The 21,618-nt window shown below is 47.7% G+C and overlaps 1 protein-coding gene across 5 annotated transcripts in view; it reads right to left on the minus strand.

Moving 5' to 3' along the window:
- Nucleotides 1–14,609: 14,609 nt before the first annotated feature.
- The window catches only part of GSG1L (GSG1 like), a 122,142-nt gene continuing 115,133 nt past the window's right edge, over nucleotides 14,610–21,618 (minus strand). For 2 of the 5 annotated variants that reach the window (XM_030578622.1, XM_030578624.1), the window contains 2 exons: nucleotides 20,531–21,121; nucleotides 14,610–15,419 (listed from right to left, as the gene is read on the minus strand). In XM_030578622.1, the coding sequence (XP_030434482.1) occupies nucleotides 14,990–15,419; nucleotides 20,531–21,121 (1,021 nt within the window). In that variant the 3' untranslated portion in view covers nucleotides 14,610–14,989. Of the gene's footprint in view, nucleotides 15,420–20,530; nucleotides 21,122–21,618 lie in introns of those variants that run through there. The other 3 variants (XM_030578626.1, XM_030578625.1, XM_030578623.1) reach the window with 2 other exon arrangements.

Genomic DNA, 21,618 nt, shown 5'->3' on the forward strand with positions numbered 1-21,618 from the left:
CCCTACCAGTCATCATCCTTGTTTTTTTACCCCTTTTATCCTTACCCAGAGACTTTCAACAAGCCTGTCTCCTATTTCCATCCCAACCTCAGTCCAACTGTATATATTTTAAATATATAAGGCAACACCTCCACCTTTTCTCCCCTGTCCTTCCTGAGCAAGCTGTACCCTTCTATATCAATATTCCAGTCATGCATATTATCCCACCAAGCCTCTATGATGCCAGCTATGTGATAGTCGTGTTTATTTACTAGCATTTTGATTTATTTCTGTTTATTCCCCATACTTCTCACCAGGGCTGCCCGGGGTGGGGGAGGGCAAGTGGGGCAATTTGCTCCAAGCCCCAGGCCCCCCAGGGACCCCATGATCCCTGACCTGGTGGCAGTAGGGGTCATTGGCGGCATTTCAGTGGCCGGGGGGCCCTTCAGTCGCTCCAGGTCTTCGGCAGCATTTCGGCGACAGGGGGCCCTTCAGTGCTGCCAAAGACGCGGAGCAACAGAAGGGCCCCCTGCCACCGAAATGCCACCGAAGACCCGGACCACTGCCGGGTGAGTACAAGTGCTGCAGTTTCATGCTTTGCCCCAGGCCCCCTGAATCCTCTGGGCAGCCTTGCTTCTCACATTAGTATACAGACATCTAAGATACTGATTTGATTCCCTTCCCCTCCCTGGTCTGTCTTGTCTCTCTCTTATCCCTGCTATAACAGCCCATGCTCCCCCCAAATTCCGACCCTTCTCCCAGGTCTCCATGTTTTTGACTTACCTGTGGTCTTTGGTCACCTGCCCCCTTTGAACCTAGTTTAAAGGTAAGATAGCACGAGCTCCCACAGAAATGGTTGGGAACATCAACTTCAGTGCATATTAATAATTCTCACAAACCTAATTTGTAAGGCTCCCTTCAGTGAGAGTAAAAATTGTAGGGTAGGTGGCCAGGCCTGGCTGGAGAGTCCTCTCCCCTTTGCCCAGAGTCATCTGCCCTCTCACCTCGAGATCGGATGGGAGATCCAATATTGTGTGTGTGTGTGAGATCCAATACTCTGTGTGTTTGTGTGTGTGAAAGAGAGAGAGAGAGAGCACATGCTGGGTACAGGGATGGGAGTTCCTTCCTGTTTATTATATAACCCAGTTCGTTCAGTTCACACATCAGGTTAGGAATGACAAAGTAGCGTGAGCTGCAAATGCCTTTACTACATTTCTAAACAGTGTCCCATCCCTTTGCTTTGGGGAAGTAATTGTGGAACTGGGGAATAATGTCACTGTGGAGTTCAGTGCATGAGCTGCCCTGATTTTGGCTATGCCCAGAAATGCTGGAGTTATGTGTGGAGGAGTGAAACCACCACTGAGGCCTGGTTGGAACTGAATCAGTATCTAATCAGGGGCGGCTCCAGGCCCCAGCACGCCAAGCGTGGGCTTGGGGCAGCAAGCCACAGGGGGGCGCTCTGCCAGTGCCAGGAGGGCAGCAGGCAGGTGGCCTTCGGCGGCTTGCCTGTGGAGGGTCCGCTGGTCCCGCAACTTCGGTGGACCTCCTGCAGGCGTGCCTGCGGAGGGTCCATTGATTCCGCGGCTTCGGAGGACCTCCCGCAGGCACGCCTGCAGGAGGTCCTCCAAAGCTGCGGGACCAGCAGACCCTCCGCAGGCAAGCCACCGAAGGCAGCCTGCCTGCCATGCTTGGGGCAGCAAAATGCCTAGAGCCGCCCCTGTATCTAATTCCTAATGCTTGCGACTTATTGGTAAACTGGCAGGAGAGGGATATTTAAGAAGCCTGACCTGTCCCAAGTACATTAGCAGGTGGCTGTGGAGGGGGCTTTTTGTTTTGTTATGTTTTCTTAAAGAATGGTGAGCAAACTCAAAGGCCTACCCATTTACCAGTCACATTTGCCGGGTTTTGTCATTGCTCCAGTGAACAAGGGATCCCATGCTCCAGTAGGTAAAGGCATCACCTGTTATTTGGAAGATACATCGATAGTGAGAGAAACAGAAGAACATGGCTTATCCTGGAACACTTCAAATTGGTTCTGGAAAGGTTGTAGAAATATGATTGGTTTTTTGGGAGACAGTGGCACAGAAACCAAAGGGGGATTTCCAAAGAGAGACTATCTCCATTGACGAAAATGTTTCAGAGTGAGATTTTTTGGGGGTATATTGAATTGATATGGAGAATTCATTCTAAATATATCAACATTAATCAGACCCATGTCTGCATTGCTAAAAATCTGTGCAGTGGGTTTGGACTGAGATAGAAAATGCGACGCTTGAGGAAGTGATGCCAAACCTGAGTTGGCACAGTAGTGATGCATTTTAATCTACCGTTTCCCTTAGTGTAAGATGCTACACAGTGTGGGTAAAGGGAACTGGAATCTGGCACTATACTGATGGGGCATATTCATGATAGTCAAGTAGCTATATGCAAAGCTCTATTAAATCCTGCTGGCTGTCAAATGAGATCTGCAAAGTTGGAGGAATCTGATGACTCTAGGGTTGTGTCCTGTTCTGCTGCTGGCTAGGCCTGTGCTATTGTGCAGGATCTGCAGGACCCTGGAAAAAGTAATAACAAAAGAGGAAACACATCTAAACCCCAAACGGGCAAAAATGAAATTCAAAGTTCCATTCATGACTGGTGTCTCCAGAGGGCTCTGGAGCTGGCATGTTTTCAAACAGCTATTTTCACCGGGGGAAGAGCAACAATTTTTACATGGCTTTTCTATCGGTTTAAAGATTATTGGGTGAGAAGTAGAAGGTGAAGGAATGAATCAAGTTGACATTTCCATTACCAACAGGAGATCAGTTTGTGGTCAGAATTCATGGAGAAGGATGCTGGATGCTACCAGGACTATTTATTACGTTTTAACACTGTCAGAGAGATGAAATAGCTTCTATTATTCATCTCCCCAGGACAGTAATGCATTTGTGAATATTAAAGCAAAACATGGAGAGCTGATTCAAACCTCTGACCCACCAAAGTATTTATCTGAACGTGGAAACATTTTAGTTTTTCTCATTTGGACACTGAGAAAATGAGCCCTTCACAATTAGGCTGCAAGCAGCTAAGATGCATATTTTGATTGCTGTTCCAGTGGTTTGATAAGGAAATGTAAGTTTCCCTTTCAAAGGCCATTCTGTCTGCAGTCTGTGTCATGTCAGCTTTGTGCACCTTGGGCTGCCTCCTTTCAAAGTGTCTTGTATTCAGTCTTTCACCCTTGAGAGATGACATAAGAGTACCAATGAGATCTGTGGTGCCGTGACCTGCCTAGGAGTGCACAGACTGGGAGCAGAAGGATTGACACATCCCAGCACATGCATTCTGAGCCTAGCAGGAATTACTGATGTGAGAATGTGAGACACCTGAACACAAGGCCCCTGACTCTGCAGTGCTTCGTTCCTGCATTTGGCAATGGGTCAGAGATGGGGGGGGCAGATGTGGGTGCTTTTAAGGCACCTTTGTCTCTGCCTAGTTCTTGGCTCAGCCCCCAGCACAACTTAGAGCAGCCCCAGCCTGCCTCTGACATGCCCCTATGTCCTGGCTGCAAGGAGAACTGGGGTAGCATTGTTCTGTCAGTGAGAAGAGTATTCTGAGAGGGCCATTTCCATCTCTTTACATTGCCAGAGCTGCACCATATGGAAGGCTCGGCACCAAGGGCAGTAACCTTCCCTCCATGTGTTTAAGAGAGACTCTCTGGCACAGCACTGGCTGTGAGAGGCATATTGCAATGTGTGATTTTCCTCTCTACTGGGTTCTCCAAGTCTGGGCCACAAAAAGGAAGCAGCTGTCCAGTGTGAGCTGCAAACCACTTCTTTGCTCAGGGCTACTTCCTTCATTTCTCCCCAGTGATCTTGCTTGAGTCCATTTGCTTTCCCTGTGTCCCAGAGTGGTTTTCACAGCCTTTCTGCTTATCTGTAACTGGCCAATCTGCATCACCTTTCCTCTGGAAACCTTCCCACTGTACCAATGCCCACTTAACATGTCATGCCATATGGAATCATAGTCTGTCTAAAACAGGAAGCATTTATTAATGAAAACAACTACAGATGATGAACACAAATAAACAGGCTTCCATGGGGTTTGAGTTTCTGCTTTGTCTCCCTTGTTCACCAGGGACCACATCCTGCCTGGAACTCTAGAAAACACACAGACGTCTAGTGGCCAAATGATATGCTGCATGTGAACATATCATAGACTGGCCTGGCCTGATCATTCCCTGCTTCCCAGAGTCTTATATCAAAGCCCCCAGATGATGATGTACCAACTCACCAGCCCACTCCAGCAAAACATGCTCATGGGATTGGGAACGGCAAAGAGGAGACTCTCTTTAGGCACTTTACTAATGTGGAGTGGATTTTTGACTGTTCTTGGGAGCATTTGAGACAGAACCAACCTCACTAAGGGAAGCCAGGTGATTGTTAGCCTACCCTCCAGTATTTTGGAGTATGGAGTCACCAGAAAAGAAGAAAGCTCTGGTTTACACTGGCAGGTGCTGGAAGCATTAACTGGAGGTGTCAGTAGGTACACCTGGAAGAAAAGCTGACTGTGCTGGGTCACTTCATGGTTTCTTCCTTTGGAAGCCGGACCATGTTCCTGCCTGTGTCACAACATGGCATTGTGTTAGACCTGAAGAGAGGACGAGGGGAGAGAAGGAAGAACATGAGTGAGAGGGGAGGTGTCACGGACTCACAGGACCTGTGCTCTTTCTTGGCTCTGTACAGTCCCTGGGAGAAACCCCCTTCAGTGTGAAAGCTCTTCTCGGGGGGCCACTCTCTCCCGGGGATTAAGCTGTAGGCCCCTCCACTTCCTGGAACCGCATCTCTCTGAGCCTTCAGCACTCCTGTCCCTCACTCTGGGCCTCAAGGGCCTCCACTCCCAGAAGCAGGGCCGGCTCCAGGGTTTTTGCCACCCCAACCGGCAAAAAACTAAAAAAAAGCCGTGATCGCGATCGGCGGCAGCTCCACTGCACCGCTTTCTTCTTCCGCGGCACTTCGGCGGCAGGTCCTTCCCTCCGAGAAGGACTGAGGGACCTACTGCTGAATTGCTGCCAAAGAGCCCGACATGCCGCCCCTTCCCCTTGGCCGCCCCAAGCACTTGCTTGCTGAGCTGGTACCTGAAGCCAGCCCTGCCCAGAAGGAATAATGCAACCCTGCTCTCGAGAACATAGAGACTCTCAGCCAGCGTAAAACAGAAGGGTTTATCGAGTATCTGAACCCAGTACAGGAAATTCCCTGGGCCCTAGGGCCTAGCAACCCTCAGCCCAGTAAATCTAGGTCTCTCCTGCATCCGGGTGGGCTCTGGCTGCTCTCTCTCCCCAGTCCAGAAGCCCCCTCCTTCCAGCTGATCATCCTATATCATCTCCCCCAACAGCCCCTCCCCTGTACTTTATTTTCAGTCCCAGGTAAACAGGTCGCTGGGGCCTCTCTCCTCTGTCCTTTTTATCCCACTAGCTAGAACTGGCTGGTCAGGTCACCGGGATCCTCTCTCCTCAGCCCTTTGTCCTCCCACTGGCCAGAACCAGCTGACTGCCGAGCTGGGCTGGGCTTCTTGGTCACCAGGTCACCTATCGCTAGGGTCCCCATCTCCAGGCCATCATCCGGGGGTCCAAGCTGCTAGGCAAGGTCACACCTGGTCCTCTGTAACAACAAACCCTCTCCCACCTCCTTGTTAAACATGCAGCATCCAGGGAAACTGAGGCACACGCACACACTATTACTGTAAAACACTACAAAAAACCCCAACTTCATCACAGGAGGGTCTGCATTTCCCACCCCCACATCGCAGAAGCAGGCTGCACTAGCAGAGTGAGACAGCAGCTAAGACCCTGGGAAGGGCTGAGAGGTCAGGGAAAAAACCAACCTGATGGGGACACAGAGACATAAAAAAACGGGTTTCACCATGTTACTTCATAGATTTGTCATGCTTCACAGAAGACAACATAGACCCTGTGTGTTAAACTACAGGTCACGGTTAGTGTGTAAAAAAGAGAATCCTGCTTTTATGATCTTTGTGTGAAAGGTGGATTTACTATAAAAATATGCATCAAAGATAGTACATTAAAATATTTATGAGAAGGTGCCAGAGCACTAAGTAAAACAAGCATTTCTTATGAAATTTAACTGAAAGGAAAGTTTTGCCGTTTGGTAGCAAATGCTTTATTAGTAGAAAGCTGCTAAGAACACTGATTGTTAAAATTCTGCAGCCCGAGGAGTGTAACTACCACATATGCAGTTTAATGCCACTTGCATAGAAGGATTAATTAAATTTTATTCTGTTCAATTCTGTATCCATTTAAAATTACGTATTGATTTAGAGGGGGGGAATCCAACCAGCTTGAAATGGCAAGGGGATGGTCTAGTGGGAAATTCTGTTGCGAAAAAAAACCCACGACCACAGAGTATCATGAATATTTGTTCTTTTATTTGAAATCGTATGTGACTAATCCTTTGGTTACAAAGCAAGAGGTGATAGAATTTTTTTCCATTCTAGCTGAAGCCAAGTGACACATTTCCCTGCACTCATGTTCTGTGTAGGACATGTCACATGTGTGTGGTGAGGGGGTGGAGACAGAAGGGGCATGCACAGCCCTCACAAGGACCTGCCATAGTTGCCATCCAAGGAATGCATGGAATGCTCTGTCAGTGCACCTTTGGGTTGCCTGGTGCCCCACGGTGCCATGCCCCCCACTGCACCGGCCTGTGGAGAAGTTGCCTGCACCGGAGGCAGCAGGCTTTTCAAGCCCCCGGTATGCTTGGTCCAAGCCCTCTCTGTGGAATGGTGCAGCTGCTTAGCTATTTGCTACGCCCCACAGTAGGGCCCTGAACTGAGCCCAAAGACATTGTGTCATAGAAGAACTGGGGGCTAAAGTGGTGCATCACAGGCATGTTTAGAAGTGTGCAGATGAAGCAATTTAAGCTCATAAGTGAAATGAGAAATAAATTAAGGCAATGGGTAGTAACTGATGTGGAGATGAAAGAGTGAAATGTGCATTTCATTGAAGCTTGTTTTGAACCGAGTCCTAATTTGACTGAGAACAGACACAGCCCAGCTGATGTTGTATTGCTGATAAATATGGACTTAATAAGTCAGCTCATAAACCCAGCAGAGAATGTGCAGCTTCTTGGCACTGAAAGACAAACTTCCCAGCAGGCTTCATGCAGAATGGAGCAAATGTCAGAGTGTACCCAGGTGCGTGGGCTGTACTTGAAATTCAAAGCAAGTGACTGCAGTGTGGCCACCTCGCCTGATGTATCATGAATCTCATGCTATTTGGAGTCATGTGATTAGGAGTGATGCTCAGCTTCCATTAAAAACACAGTCAAATGTGAATTTCTAGCCCTCATGCAGAAAGACGTGATAGTGTGGCTCTGAAAGACCCTGCAGCCAAAGGCAAGGAATGATTTTAAGGCAATGAGTAACTGGATTTTGGGGACCTGATTTGTGATTTTTGAACACTTGGGGATGTCAATACTGTGAATGTCATGCAAAAGGAGGGCCTGTGGGGGAGAGGCTGCAGGGCATGGGCTGAACCATCCAGTTGCTCTGACATTTGCTCCATTCTGCATGAAGCCTGCTGGGAAGTTTGTCTTTCAGTGCCAAGAAGCTGCACATTCTCTGCTGGGTTTATGAGCTGACTTATTAAGTCCATTGACTGAGAATTACCAGAGCTGGTTGAACATTTTCTGTTGAAACTTTTTTTTTTGATGGAAATTTGATTAAACAAAATTTGTCATGCACAGTGTTGCCTTTCCTTTAATGTTTTCAATTTTTCTGTCAGAAATCTGAAAACCTCAAAAGTATTGATCAAAACCTGAAAAATTTCAATGTTCATTTCTTTGACAAAATAAACCCAGATTTTCTGTGAGAAAAAAAACACATTGTCCAGCCAGCTCTAATTGCTACCCCAAATCTTTTGCTATATAGGGGTTCAGGGTGTGGAAGGGATCTCTGGGCTGGGGCAAGGGGTTGGGATGTGGGAGGGTGTCAGGGCTCTGGGCTGGGGTGCAGGCTCTGGGGTGGCACCACGGATGAGGGGGTTGGGGTGCAGGAGGTGGCTCCAGGTTTGGGGGGAGGCTCAGGCTGGGGAAGGAGGTTGGGATATGGGAGGGGGTCAGGGCTCTGAGCTGGGGGTGCAGGCTCTGGAGTGAGGACAGAGGAGAAGCAATTGGGGTACAGGAAGGGGCTCCAGATTTTTTGGGGTGGCTCAGGACTGGGGCAGGGAGTTGGGGCAAAGGTGTTGTGGATCAGACTTACCTTGGGCGGCTCCTGGTCAGCAGTGCAGCGGGGATACTAAAGCGCGCTTCCTGCCTGTCCTGGCACCGTGGACTGTGCTGTTCCCTGGAAGCGGCCAGGAGCAGGTGCGGCTCCTCTCACCCATAGACACCACCCCCCTAGCTTCCATTGGCCGTGAACCAACAATAGGATTGCGGAGCCAGTGCTCGGGGTGGGATCAGTGCGCGGAGCCCCTAGGCCCCCCGGCCTAGGAGCCGGATCTGCTGCTGTCCACTTCCAGGGCACAGAGCAGTGTTGGAACAGGTAGGAACTAGCCTGCCTTAGCCTGGCAGAACCACTAACAGGACTTTTAACGGCCAGGTAAGCAGTGCTGACCAGAGCCGCCACGACCCAGGGCCTTACATTCCGCGACCCAGTATTGGATCACGATCCTTAAATTGAAAACCACTGGACTAGATGGCTTCTAACCGTACAATTCTATGAATCTATGATTTGAGTGCTATTACCACTGCTTGTACAGTGGCTCAATTTTTCCTTCTTTACCATGGGAAGCTTTGATACTTGCCTCCCTTATAGGAGAGGAGTATGACTCTTTGCTTAGTAAGGGCAGTGACGTACAGAGAATTAGTAACATCACTGAGAGAAGAAGTGGAACTTGAACATAGGGTCTCCTGGCTCCAAGTCCAGTGAGCCTGCCTTTAGGCAAAAGGATATGTTGATGGGTTAAGGCAGCAGCAGGAGAAGGGATTTTATCTGTGGCCCATCTGGAGGGACTGCTCTGGGCTGGGTGGCTATTTCAGGAGACTCAGCAGGCCCAGGGAACTTGCTTGCTGTAGATGGAGTGTTCAGAGTTTAGTAACAAGTTTGTAACAAGCTCTACTGAGAATGTGCAAAGAGTAGTGCTTGAGGGAGGGGGGTAGGCCTTATACCTTGGCCAAATCTGGCCATAAATGTTTTGGGTAGAAACTTAAAAAAGGAAAAGAAATTCAAGCCAAGGCAGAGACCAAACATGGAAAATAACTGTCCACTTAGTTAGAACACAGAAAAATAACTATAAGCAGTTGTAACTAAGGGGTTGTAAATGATGGTGTTAGGCAATCTTAATCTTAGTGGTTGTTAGTGCTCATGGTAATAATAATCATCATGAATAACTATCCCTGTGTTGGATTGGTGATATGTGGGTAACATCCATCTTGCTTAACCTCTGGGAGGCAAGTACCTCCGAACAGAATCTGGTTAGAGCATCTCCAGCACAACATCTGCTATAGGCCCTTAGGAAAGTTTGATCAAACAGTATATGTGACGTTTCACTCCATATGATTTTATGAAAGTATGCTAATAAATATGAATATAATGTAACTGGAATATGCTTCATGAAAACAATCTCTTGTAAGGTATCATTACAAAGTTTATAATCTACTGAGTGTGGTCATCCTATTTGTATGAATGTATCATTCTTGCATCTGAAACTAGGAATATAAAACATAATTCTGAGATCCTACTGTAGTTATGCAAAGTGTGGGCCATTAATGGTGGTTTAGAATCTTGATGGCTCCCATCAGCTTGGACAATTGGTCGTAAATAGCTCTATTTACTTGCAAGCCTTCCTGTGAGTCAGGCCAGGAAGAATGAAGGCATGGGGATCTCACAGGACATGTGACCATGTCAACTGGTATTGGAATCCATCTTAAACCTGATGCTTTTCCATTTAGAAGGAGTGGGGGAGGGGGAACCCAAAGAGACAAAAGATTCCCACCTTGGCCAAAGGTATATAAGGGGGCGGAACAGAACAATGGGGCAGTAGTCATGAGAAATCCCCTAGCTACCACCTGAGCTAACAAGGACTGTACTGGGGAAAGGATTGGCCCCAGACTAGGAAGGAGTCCAGTCTGTGAAAGAAGCTTATTGGAACATCTCTGAGGTGAGATTTACCTGTATTCAGTTTCCTACTGTATTAGACTTAGACTTGTGTGTTTTATTTTATTTTGCTTGGTAACTTATTTTGTTCTGTCTGTTATTACTTGGAACCACTTAAATCCTACTTTTTATATTTAATAAAATCACTTTTTGCTTATAAATTAAACCAAAGTAAGTAATTAACTCCTGCGGGAGAAAACAGCTGTGCATATCTCTCTATTAGTGTTATAGAGGGCAGACAATTTAGGAGTTTAATCTGTATAAACTTTATACAGAGTAAAACGGATTTATTTGGGGTTTGGATCCCATTGGGAACTGGGTATCTGGGTACTGGAGACAGGAATACCTGCTAAGTGGTTTTCAGGTAAAGTCTGCAGTTTTGTGGGGACATGGTTCATACCCTGGGTCTTTGTTGGAGCAGACTGGCATGTCTGGCTCAACAAGGCAGGTTCTGAAGTCCCAAGCTGCCAGGGAAAATGGGCTCAGAGGTAGCCTCAGAACATCAAGTAGCAGTCCCAAGGGGGTTTCTGTGACCCAACCCGTCACAGTATAAAATACCAACTACGCTTGAGAAGGGAGACTGGGAGCTTCTCTTAACTCTAGCATAATGCGAGAACAGGGGGATGTGAGGTGACTTATGATACCTGCCACCTGCTCTCCTAGCAGGCAAGACACCAGAGCATTCTCTCAGTCACTGCATACCAGCTGTTTATATTCCAGGTGATCTAATCCCATCAGCACAGCCTGTCTTACTCTCCCCACTGTTGCAACCCCTTCAGCGAGTGAGGAGTTTGCTTTCTCTATCTCAGTCAGCAGGTGGGTTGCATCTAAGCGGCGTGTGGCTCTCCATACCACCTTAGCACCCTTCCGTCCTGAGACTGGATTCCTCAACTAGAGGGCAGGAGAGTCAGTTCTGATTTAGGCCCTTTCCACAATGTTCCTAAATGTTGTTTCTGAAAGCAGTTCTGTCTCGCTCTGCTCATCCAATTCAGCAGCTCTGGCCTGCAGACGTTGTGAGTGTCGAGGGTCACGAGCTGCTGGCCCTGGGCACACACATATGCCATGTGGCAATAGTCAGACATTCTGCAGTAACTGGGCAGTGCCCCCCCTTGGCTAGTCTGCTGCTGGTCTGCTACCTCCACAATCAGAGGGAGTTTAAGCACCAACTAGCGCTACAGTATGGCTTTTATGTGATCAGTTGAAGCATGTAGGGCAGAAGCTTTTAATTAGCCTAACTGTCTCTTAGCAATGAAAGTCAGAAGCCTGCTGCCCTCGGTGCCCAACTCCCCTGTGCTCACTCTGTCAGTTGCCCCTTCCCTTGGCCAGGGACCTCTCCTTATGGAAAAAACAACCAGCAAGCCCTCAACACGTGCTACTGCATGGCAGGGATGGGGGACAGCGGCACAGTTTTGTGCAGTGCCACGTGTAATGTTTTATACAGATTTTAATGAGCTAATTTACACAATTGCAAATAATTTGAGTGTAACCATAAGTTTCAGCCGATGTGTTGCTGATGAAAGGTGGTGGCCTTTTGACCTCTGTGGAGAGAGGTGGATCCCCACTGCAGAGAAGAACGGTGGCCTTCCTCCCGGAAAGGAGAGGGGGCCACACAGATACTAATCAACTAAAAGAGGCAAAGCAAAACTATGAGGCCAGAGCTGAGGGTAAAGGTGCAGAAGCAGGGAGCTAGTGGGGGTGCCATGCAGAGACCCCAGAGAAAAGGTCCAAGTGATGGTCACTACCCAGTGGAGTTCTGCCTGGACTTAGGAACAGACAAGAGCAAGGCAAATGGCCCTATGCTCATAGAGATCCTCCGCATGGCTGAGCTTCCTCCCCTGAATTGGTGCATGGCCAGGTAGGTCAAGGCCAGGGGTAGGTTCACAAGGCATCTCTGGAGTTTGTGGGTTCTTGGATGGGGTGACCAAAATGAACATGTGAGAAGAAAAGGGGCCGCAATCTGGAGATAGGCAAGTGCCGTGGTGCATATACATTACAATACACTCTTTAATTACATGAGCACATGCTGTGTTTTTCCAAATGGGCATCAGAGTTTGAAGATAGGAGTTTCTGATCACTATCCCTTGAGTCAAAGGAGTAACTGAATGGATTTGATACAGACCTTCCAGATTCATAGATTCTGAGACCAGAAGGGTCCATTGTGATCATCTAGTCTGACCTCCTGTATAACACAGGCCATAGAACGTCTTCAAAATAATTCCTAGAGCAGATCTCTTAGAAAAACATCTGGTCTTGTTTAAAATTGTCAGTGATGGAGAATCGACAACGACCTTTGGTAAATTGTTCCAATGGTTAATTACTCTCACTGTTAAAAATGTATGTTTTATTTCAGTCTGAATGTATCTAGCTTCAAATTCCAGCCGTTGGATTGTGTTAGACCTTTCTATGCTAGATTGAAGAGCCCGTTATTGTTCCCCATGTGGGTACTTGTAGCCTATAATCAAGTCACCCCTTAACCTTCTCTTTGTTAAGCTAAATAGATTGAGTTCCTTGAGTCTATAAATCATGTTTTCTAATTCTTTAGTCATTCTCTGCACCCTCTCCAATTTATCAACATCCTTTCTTCTTGAATTGTGGACACCAGAACTGGATGCAGTATTCCAGCAGCTATCACACAAGTCCCAAATACAGAGGTAAAATTACCTCTCGGCTCCTGTTTATGCATCCAAGGATTGTATTAGACCTTTGGCCACAGTGTTGCACCAGAAGCTCATGTTCAGCTAATTATCCACCATGATCCCCAAATCTTTTCCTGAGTCCTTGCTGCCCAGAATAGAGTTTCCCATCCTGTAAATATGGCCTACATTCTTTGTTTCTAGATATATACATTTACCCCTATTAAAACATACATTTTTTACTTGCATGCAGCTTACCAAGTGATCCAGCTCACTCCATATCAGTGATGTGTCTGCTTCATTATTTTCCACTCCCCATATTTTTGTGTCAGATGTCAGTTTTATTAGTGACAATTTTGTGTTTTCTTCCAGGTCATTAACAGAAATGTAAAATATCACAGGGCCAAGAACCAATCCCTGCAGGCCCCCACTAAAAACACACCCCTTCTACTATATTTACATTTTCAGACCCCTCAGTTTGCCAGCTTTTAATCCATGTAATACGTGCCATGTTAAGATAGCAGTGGCAAGCTGGGTATTAGAACACTTGTCCCTGTGAGGGGAGTGTGGTTGAATGGATGGAGCAGTGCAAATCAACAGTACAGCACAGCACACTCTGAAAAGCAGGGTAACTGACTGTACTAACTTGGTTGGCTCTTTCATAGCTGGGCTATGGATTCTGTTCCCAGCTTTGCAAGAGCTGGGACCTTCTGCAGCTTCTCAGTTACTTGATTTGTAAAATGGGGGGAATGATTCCTAGGGTAGGGATATGAGGCCTTGGTCAATAATGAGGGTTGGAAAGTGCCCAGAAATAGTAGCAATAATTTGTAGAAAAGGTGAGAGCTGAGCTCATGGTCTCCTGGGTGCTTTGGCAATGGGTCTTTGGAGTGGGACACTCTCTACAGAAATCATGACAGTGCAACATGTGAGACAGCCCTTTCAGTGTACAAACTGTCCGGTGAAAATTGGGATGAGTGGCAACCCCACCCCTGCCAGGGTCGGCTCCAGGCACCAGCACGCCAAGCGTGTGCTTGGGGTGGTAAGACACTGGAGGGGCACTCTGCCGGTCGCTGCGAGGGCAGTAGGCAGGCTGCCTTTGGCGGCTTGCCTGCGGAGGGTCCACTGGTCCTGCGGCTCTGGCGGACCTCCCGCAGGCATGCCACCAAAGGCAGCCTGCCTGCCGTGCTTGGGGCGGCAAAATGCCTAGAGCCGCCCATGACTTCTGCTATGTATTTTGGAGGGTGCTCCTACCTATTTGGTGTCCTGGAAGCAGAATGGTATGAGTCCAGTAAATTGGGAGCAGAATGTCACACTAAATGTCATCTAGCCCTGAACTCTCATGCTCTCAGACAGTGGTGGCAGTAGTGATCGTGGGTCAGAAAGCACCTCAAATGCGTTTGCAGTCATCTAGAAATCCAACTAATTTCAGTGACGCCTTTGACCTGAATACAGGTGTGATGGGTCATTATATGAGTGGAACAGATGACATGGATGATAGGCGTAAGCAGCAGCAATTAAGTAAGGTGCTGGCCACAGAAAGACTGTGGTCATACATAGAAAATGCATAGTTGTTAACTGTGGTGATTGACTGCCCTGTCAAACAGCTGATCATTACATCCGAAATTGGGAAACACACAGGCCATGGTCAGTTCCTTGCCGACCTATACACCTTTCACCGGATCCACTGGGATCTTTTTATGGGGCTGACAGCAACCATGGTCACTGAGGTACCCCTGGCCCAACCCATGGCAACAGTACAATTTTAGACTACAGTGGCTGGTTGACTTGATGTTTGATGTATTTTAAGACACAAGAGAGGCACCATTTTCTAACAATTGATGCGATTTAATGAATGATGCACTATAGAAAATAGAAACTAGCTGGGTGCTGGGATCCAGATGAGAGCCGTGTTCCATGGAGCCATGAGAGGAGGCCCTTTCCCTCACACACAGTGCCTTCTTTGGCTTATTTTGTTAGCATTTGCTGCTGCTGGAACCAAAGGAACATCAATATGTCGAAAAAAGTTCTAAGGGGGCATTTTCTTTCAAATGTGAAGCTGCACAGAAAGTCTTCCTGGCCTGTCTCCTCAGGAAAAGGTAACATGACAGACTCAGAGCTCACCAAGCATTTACAGATAGAGGTAACATACAATGTCACAATTCAGTGCTCTGAAATCTGTACAGAATGCAGGGTTCCTGGGCCTCCGTAGATGCTGGATTTGCTTGGTTTTATTGGACTTCTTTCTGGATTCTTTTCTGCACATGCTGTGTCTTTTCTCTCAAGGTTTGGCTGCTGATTCCAGGGAATAGGCTTTTCAGAATGTTACAATACACCATGTACAGCTCTGGGTCTATCTTGGACATGGGGGCTGAGTTCGAATTGCAGGCCTGTTCAGTGACAGAGTGCTGCAGCAAGTACACATCACTGAAGAGAGCAGTTAGGATTTTGTGTGCTGCTTTGTAAGGGTCATTTTCAAACTGCACCATTGCCTTAAGCTCAGTCAGGGTATAGCCATTGTAACGCTTGCTGTCTTCTGCGCGAGGCGGCACAGTCTCACCAATATGTCTCACCTTCCACTTCAGGCATTTCAGTTCTTCTTTTACATCATCCAGTTCTCTCTCCATGGCTTGGAATTCCTTCAGGGTTACAAATCTCCTGCTGAACGAGATGTTAATAGATACAAGGTGGCAGTCAAAGAACAATCAGTGTTAATTCAAAATTAGCTGCTAGGTGGGATTATCAGTACAGGGTTTGGGACTCTGCACAGGGGCCAGCCCCATATACCCTCTGTCTGGGACCATTCAATACTTGAATTTTGTCATTAGTGGGGCTTGGGCACCATCCTAGTAAGACTCGCTCCGATCCTCCGAAAGGTATGTCCTGTGGGAGCTATCCAGGAAGATCTGGGAGTCACTGCGTAAGTGACGCTGGGGTAGAAAGAACTTGAGAGGGTGTGTTTGTGAGTGGAGTAGGGGATGATGTAAGAGGACATGCCAACAGGAAGGCAGGGCATCCAGCACTATATGACAGCAACAGCACTAGCCGTACTTTGGAGGATTGCTCACATCTGAGCTATGGCAGTGCACACAGGGTGTAGGGGGGAACAATGCATATTGGGGCTGGGAATACAATCATGGGGGGTTTCCTACATGGTCATAGCTGCATGTTGGGGCTGAGGCTAGGGCCTGAAGCCATGCACGCTGTGGTTGCTAATTGAGGAGTTGCATAAAGCTATGGGCAATCCACACTGTGGCTAGGGTAGCACACAGAAGGACCGGGGATGTAGCCAGAACTGGGTCATTACAGCAGGTCAACTGCACGGTCAGGCTATGGAAGTACACACTATAGGCCAGATTCATTGGGCCTTTTGTACCAGCTACCTCGAACTGGAGGGCAAAGATAGCCCCCTGATCAGGTCCCTGGTTCCATCCTTGGTATGTGGGCCAACACAGTGCCTGACACGTAAGCTCAAAGACACAAGTGGCAAATAGTCCTGGCACAGAGGGCGCATGGGGGCGGGGGGAATCAAAGATGGGAGGAGGCATGGCCAGGGCAATTCTGCCCTCCTTGATCACTGTAGTTGTGAGGGAAGAAATACATTTTCCTACTGTAAAAATTTCCAAAGGGTGGAGTTTTATAGCCTGGTCCAGACATTGTCCTTAATCAGGAGCTTCTGTTTTGCTAGGTTTGAGGGGAAAGTGCCAAGGTTACTGCCAAATCACTTCTGGGCAAAGTCACTGAGCTAAGTTTCTGATAGTGCTCAGTGAGGTCCTGTCCTCTTTGTGACAGCATTGCACATGCTGAGATGAGGGCTCAGGCTGGCACGACTTGGAGGAAAAGCATCAAGTATTTCCTGAATGCAGCAACAGGAGAAAATCTGAAAGCCTGGGGTGCAAAGAAAGGGGCCGGTGCTGTGATTTTAAGGCCTCAGCTATTTGGCTGCATCCTGCAAATTCTGTGTTTTTAGCATTTAAACAAATTAAGGGCCAGCTCCCAAAGGACGTATCAGCCATTTGCTCTTGAGTAGGGGCCTCTGTGCTGGCCTGACCAATTTGGAGGATGGTCGGGCTGGCGCGGTAGGTGGTGGGAAGTCTCTCAGCAGCCACTCAGATTGGGATAACCCCACCACTCACTGAAGTCACTCTCCCATCACAACACTCCTGACCAGGTTTAAAGCCATAGTCTGCCTCCAGCAGGCTTGGTGGCTGTGGTGCAGCTAAAGGGCCTTCCGCTAAAGGATCTAGCTAGAACCTGTGGGCACAGAACCCAAATGGGCCACCTAGGGCCAGGCTCCTTGTCGTCTGAATGCTGGGTCAGGAATGGCCCCTATATTTCTATTTTTTCCCAGTGTGGATGCAGCCAAACCAATATAAAGGGACTGACAGGAGACTATGCAGTCACACTAGGGAAGCAGCAGAGCTGGGAACTAGACTTTTCCCAGCCCCGATCACCTCACCCCGAGGTATGATCTACAAAGCCTTTTGGAAAATCTGTAGGGATGCTGGTTGGGAGCTTCTATTTCATGGCTGGATAGCCGCATACCTGAACGACTTGTGCTGAAAACTTGGTTTTTTGTGTGTGTGTGTGTGTGTTTCAAATAATGTGAGCTGGCTGGAGCATAGAATGGGCATGGGAGGAGTTAAATACATTTAAAAATAAACCCCATAGACACTAAAATGTGGATATTAATAATCACCAACTTTTTATCTTTCACAAAAATTCATTGGAAATTAACTGTCAAAAAACTGCATTCATGAAATGTGATCATTGCACACCTAAAAATTGCAGTCAGGCAATGCCCAGATTAAAATTCCAGTAGCAATATTACCTTAGCTATGGTGCACAAGCAGATAGGCAGTGTTTTAGCTTTCTGCTTTTCTGGGTAAAGTTGCTGCTTTGCCACAAAGAACCACATTTTCAGAAGCACTCCACATGTTGCGTGTATCTTGAGTGATGAGTTCTTGAGCATCTGGCCATTAGTGTCATGCTGGGATCTGAGGGGAGCTAAGCGCTTGATAACCTGACTCCAGTTGCAGGTGCTGAGAACCTGAAAATCTGGTCCTGGCTCTTTGGCAAATGTGGCCCTTGGTAATGCCACCAATTAGGAGAGTTGCTGTGATGCGGTTAGCATGGCATAGGGCAGGGGCTGGCAACCTTGCAGAAGTGGTGTGCCAAGTCTTCATTTATTCACTCTAATTTAAGGTTTTGCGTGCCAGCAATACATTTTAACATTTTAGAAGGTCTCTTCCTATAAGTCTATAATATATAACTAAACTATTGTTGTATGTAAAGTAAATAAGGTTTTTTAAATGTTTAAGAAACTTCATTTAAAATTAAATTAAAATGCAGAGCTCCCGGACTGGTGGCCAGGACCCAGGCAGTGTGAGTGCCACTGAAAATCAGCCTGTGTGCCGCCTTTGGCACACGTGCCATAGGTTGCTACCCCAGCATAGGGAATGATTTTGCCATGACAATGTGCTAGAACGCCTCCTATTGACTTCACTGGGGTTTGGATCAAGAGCTAAGTTTGCTACAGCTTTCTTTAAGCAGCCTGATCCTGTAAACAATTAACATGTAAGAAACTTTAGCTACATGAATAAAGTTTCTCCTGTGTTTGCAGGATCAGGGCCTATGCTACACCACAAAACATGCAGAAAATGCAGCATGACTGAATTATTGCTGCTGCTCACTATATGTTCTTTGCTGAGAAATCAAGAGCAATCACTGCCCTGCATATGTAACCAGATACCTGGGGTCATGTGTATGAGAGAGAAACAGCCACCTGTTCCATGGCAGTGATGAGTCCAAAGGTAAATTCTCTAAGTCCTGAGGCCCAGACCAGGGAAATAACTCTCTGCCCTGAGGGAACCTGAGGCAATGTTGAGCACAGTGATGACTGTGTCTCCAGCTGAGGCCATTGCAGAGCACTGCCAAATCTATCACAGCTACTCAAGGGAAATGACCAAATAAAGGACTTACGAGATGACAGAAGTAACTACAGCCGGGAATATGGGGCAACTTCTTCCTCCAGGTTAAGGCTGCCTGATGGACTGTGAAAATATAAAGGACCCTGAGCAGGGTGGAGTGGGGGTAAGAGCTGCTGCTCCCCTTGTCTCAGTGTGTAGGGAACCAAAGGCCAACACAATGGGGGGCGGAGGGGCGTTAATACTCTCCCTCCTCCTGCCAAAGAAGCTGAGGTTAGGCCACAGTGATCCCCAGGCCCCAATCACTGAGGAGGTGGGATACAGACAAGGAACTGAGCTGTGAGGAAGACTATTTACGATCTGAATTGTTGAAATTTGAAAAGATAAAAGGTATTGGCAGTCATGCATACCCTTAGAATGCCAGTTGTGTGCCCTCATTACACCAACTTCTTTGGGGGGGGGGGGCTGTGACCGATATGGCAGCCCTATGCAGTATCTTTGGGGACCATTGTATTACATTTGTGATACTTTATATAGGATTGTGTTCTACTGCATGGGGGGGAGAGTTACCATAGCTCCTCCAGGAACTAAAAACAGTGTGTGTGTGTGGAGAGGGTGACCACGGTGATTAAACTCCAGAGGTACCACCCCCAGGGGTGGCTTGCATTCACTGGGTCAAACTGGGTTTTCCAGAGACTACATATATCAAAGCTTTTGGTATAAAAAGCTCACAACCTTCCTCTTGCTTCAGAAAATGGACAGGCCCCTTGGTCCCAAAGTGGTCCCAAGCATTGTGGAAAGACTGGAAAGACCTTGGCAAATCAGACTGCCCATGTGGATAGTGGATTATTCCTCGTATGTGTAGTGAGCATTAAAATGGTTGTGTTGTTTTTGGCATGTTTTCTCTGTGATGCTTGTGTGTATAATAAATGTGCTTCCTTTGACAGAGTCATGTAGTCACTTGCACCTGCTGGCACATGCAGGCCATAGCTCTTGGAGCAAAGCACAGTACAGGTGCTGGCCATTAGGCAGCCTGGCTGGCTGGGGCTATCTCAGTGTATGGCAGCAACTGTTTAAATTCACAGATAAACTGCTCACAGCACCAAGGGCCTGCGCTTCCATTAGGCAACCCTAGGCGGTCGCCTAGGGCACAGGATTCGGGCGGCTGCATTTTGTGCACTCCTTATGGGGCTCACAGGAGCTTCCGGTTCCACTCCCATCACGCCGCCAAAGAAGGACCTTCTGCCGATGTGCCGCAGAAAACAGTGGCAGGCAATTGAGTAGCTCAATGACTGTCGCTGTTGCCTGCGGCATTTTGGCGGAGGGTCCTTCATCGGCAGTGTGATGGGAGCGGAACCGGAAGCTCCCGCGTGCCCCGTGGGGAGCGCACAAAATACCGCCCCCCGAATTCTGCCTAGGGCACCAGAAACCCTGTAACCGCTCCTGACAGCACCTAGGAGGAGGAAGCCCAACAGGTGTGCAGCCTTGCCCCCAAATGAAAATACCAACTTACAATTAATGCAACTTCCCAGCGCTGCACTCAGGAGCCATCCTAACCACTTGTGTAATGAGGCCAACCCAAGCACAGTATAGAAAATAGCTCACCTGTGGGTCTGTCTGCTGCTTGATTACAAACTGATTTATTGAACCAAATACCACCTTGACTCCCAACTATCCGTGTAACAAGGGACCATGAATATCTCTGGTACCCCATGTTTACATCATTCACTGTGTGCTAACTACTTCCTCAGTTATTTTAAAAAAAGAATAAACAAATGAATTAGTGACCTCCATGATGGGACCCCTAGTGTCTGTCTGAACTAAACACGCTACCCGGACGCATACCTTTTACAGAGGGGATCTTCATGAGTCGGTTCAAGATTCCTTCCTGTGGACCCAGAATTGGAGTAGCCAGCAGATTGCGAGCTATCACTGGGGTTTGCTGTCACTTTAGGCCTTGTGCTTTTCCTGCTTGGAATCACTGTGTGGTCTGATGGTGAGGCTTGTAGAGTTTGTGCTGTGTGAGGACAACAGGAATATGAGGAGGTCAGATTGAGTCCTGCCTGGGATTCTGGGTCTTGCTGTGGATTGGCTGAGCTGGATGTTAGATTAGGCCTGAGGCTGGCGGAATGAGATGATGTATTTGGCCTTGGATTGGTTGGGCTGGAACCTGGTGCCGCTAGTTTTGGATTCATTTGCTCCAATGTTCTAGGTCTTGATGTTACTCTTGGGGCCAATCGAGTGACGTGACCGGCTTCCAGCATGGCTGGGTTCTGCCCCATGGAGGTCTGGCTGACAGGCTCTGATGAAAGCGAGGCATTGGTTGATGTATCGCTGGAGGAGCTTGATGTAGAACATGGGGATGTTTTCTGAGCATTGTGGCCACTCCTGGTCCTTCTCACTTTAATAACGTTTAGAGCTGGGTGTTGCGCTGCCCTGAAAAAGACAAGCAAACAAATATTCACTCCCCTTTCTGGGCCTGTGCTAAGAGCTGATATGTCAGAACGAGACCCATGGCCCTTGAGTATTACATCCATGATTCACCTATCTCTTTTGTGCCATATTCCCCCAAACTGGTCTCTGAGGAAGCAGTTTTACAAAAAAGCAGCCACTGTGAGCAACATACCCAGCATATCAACATTTCCTGTCTTCTCAATGACGTGATGTACAGAGACCTTTGTTGCAGAGTCCAGAAGCCAGGCAGCAGCCAAATAAACACTGACTAATGCTAGGGTGAGGGTATATGGATGGGCAGCTGAATGGACGGGTGAATGGCTGAAATGCAGTTCTCCTCCATGCCTGAAGAAGTCACTCTTGCAAAAGGCAAAACCTCCCTCCTCATTGCAAACAATGGACTCAGTGGGGTACCGTAACAGGTGAGTCCCGGCATAACGCTATTGCGGGAATTCTGGCCACAAGCAGCTCCGCAAGCC

This window comes from Gopherus evgoodei, chromosome 10 (assembly GCF_007399415.2).
Source record: "Gopherus evgoodei ecotype Sinaloan lineage chromosome 10, rGopEvg1_v1.p, whole genome shotgun sequence".
Lineage (NCBI taxonomy): Eukaryota > Metazoa > Chordata > Testudines > Testudinidae > Gopherus > Gopherus evgoodei.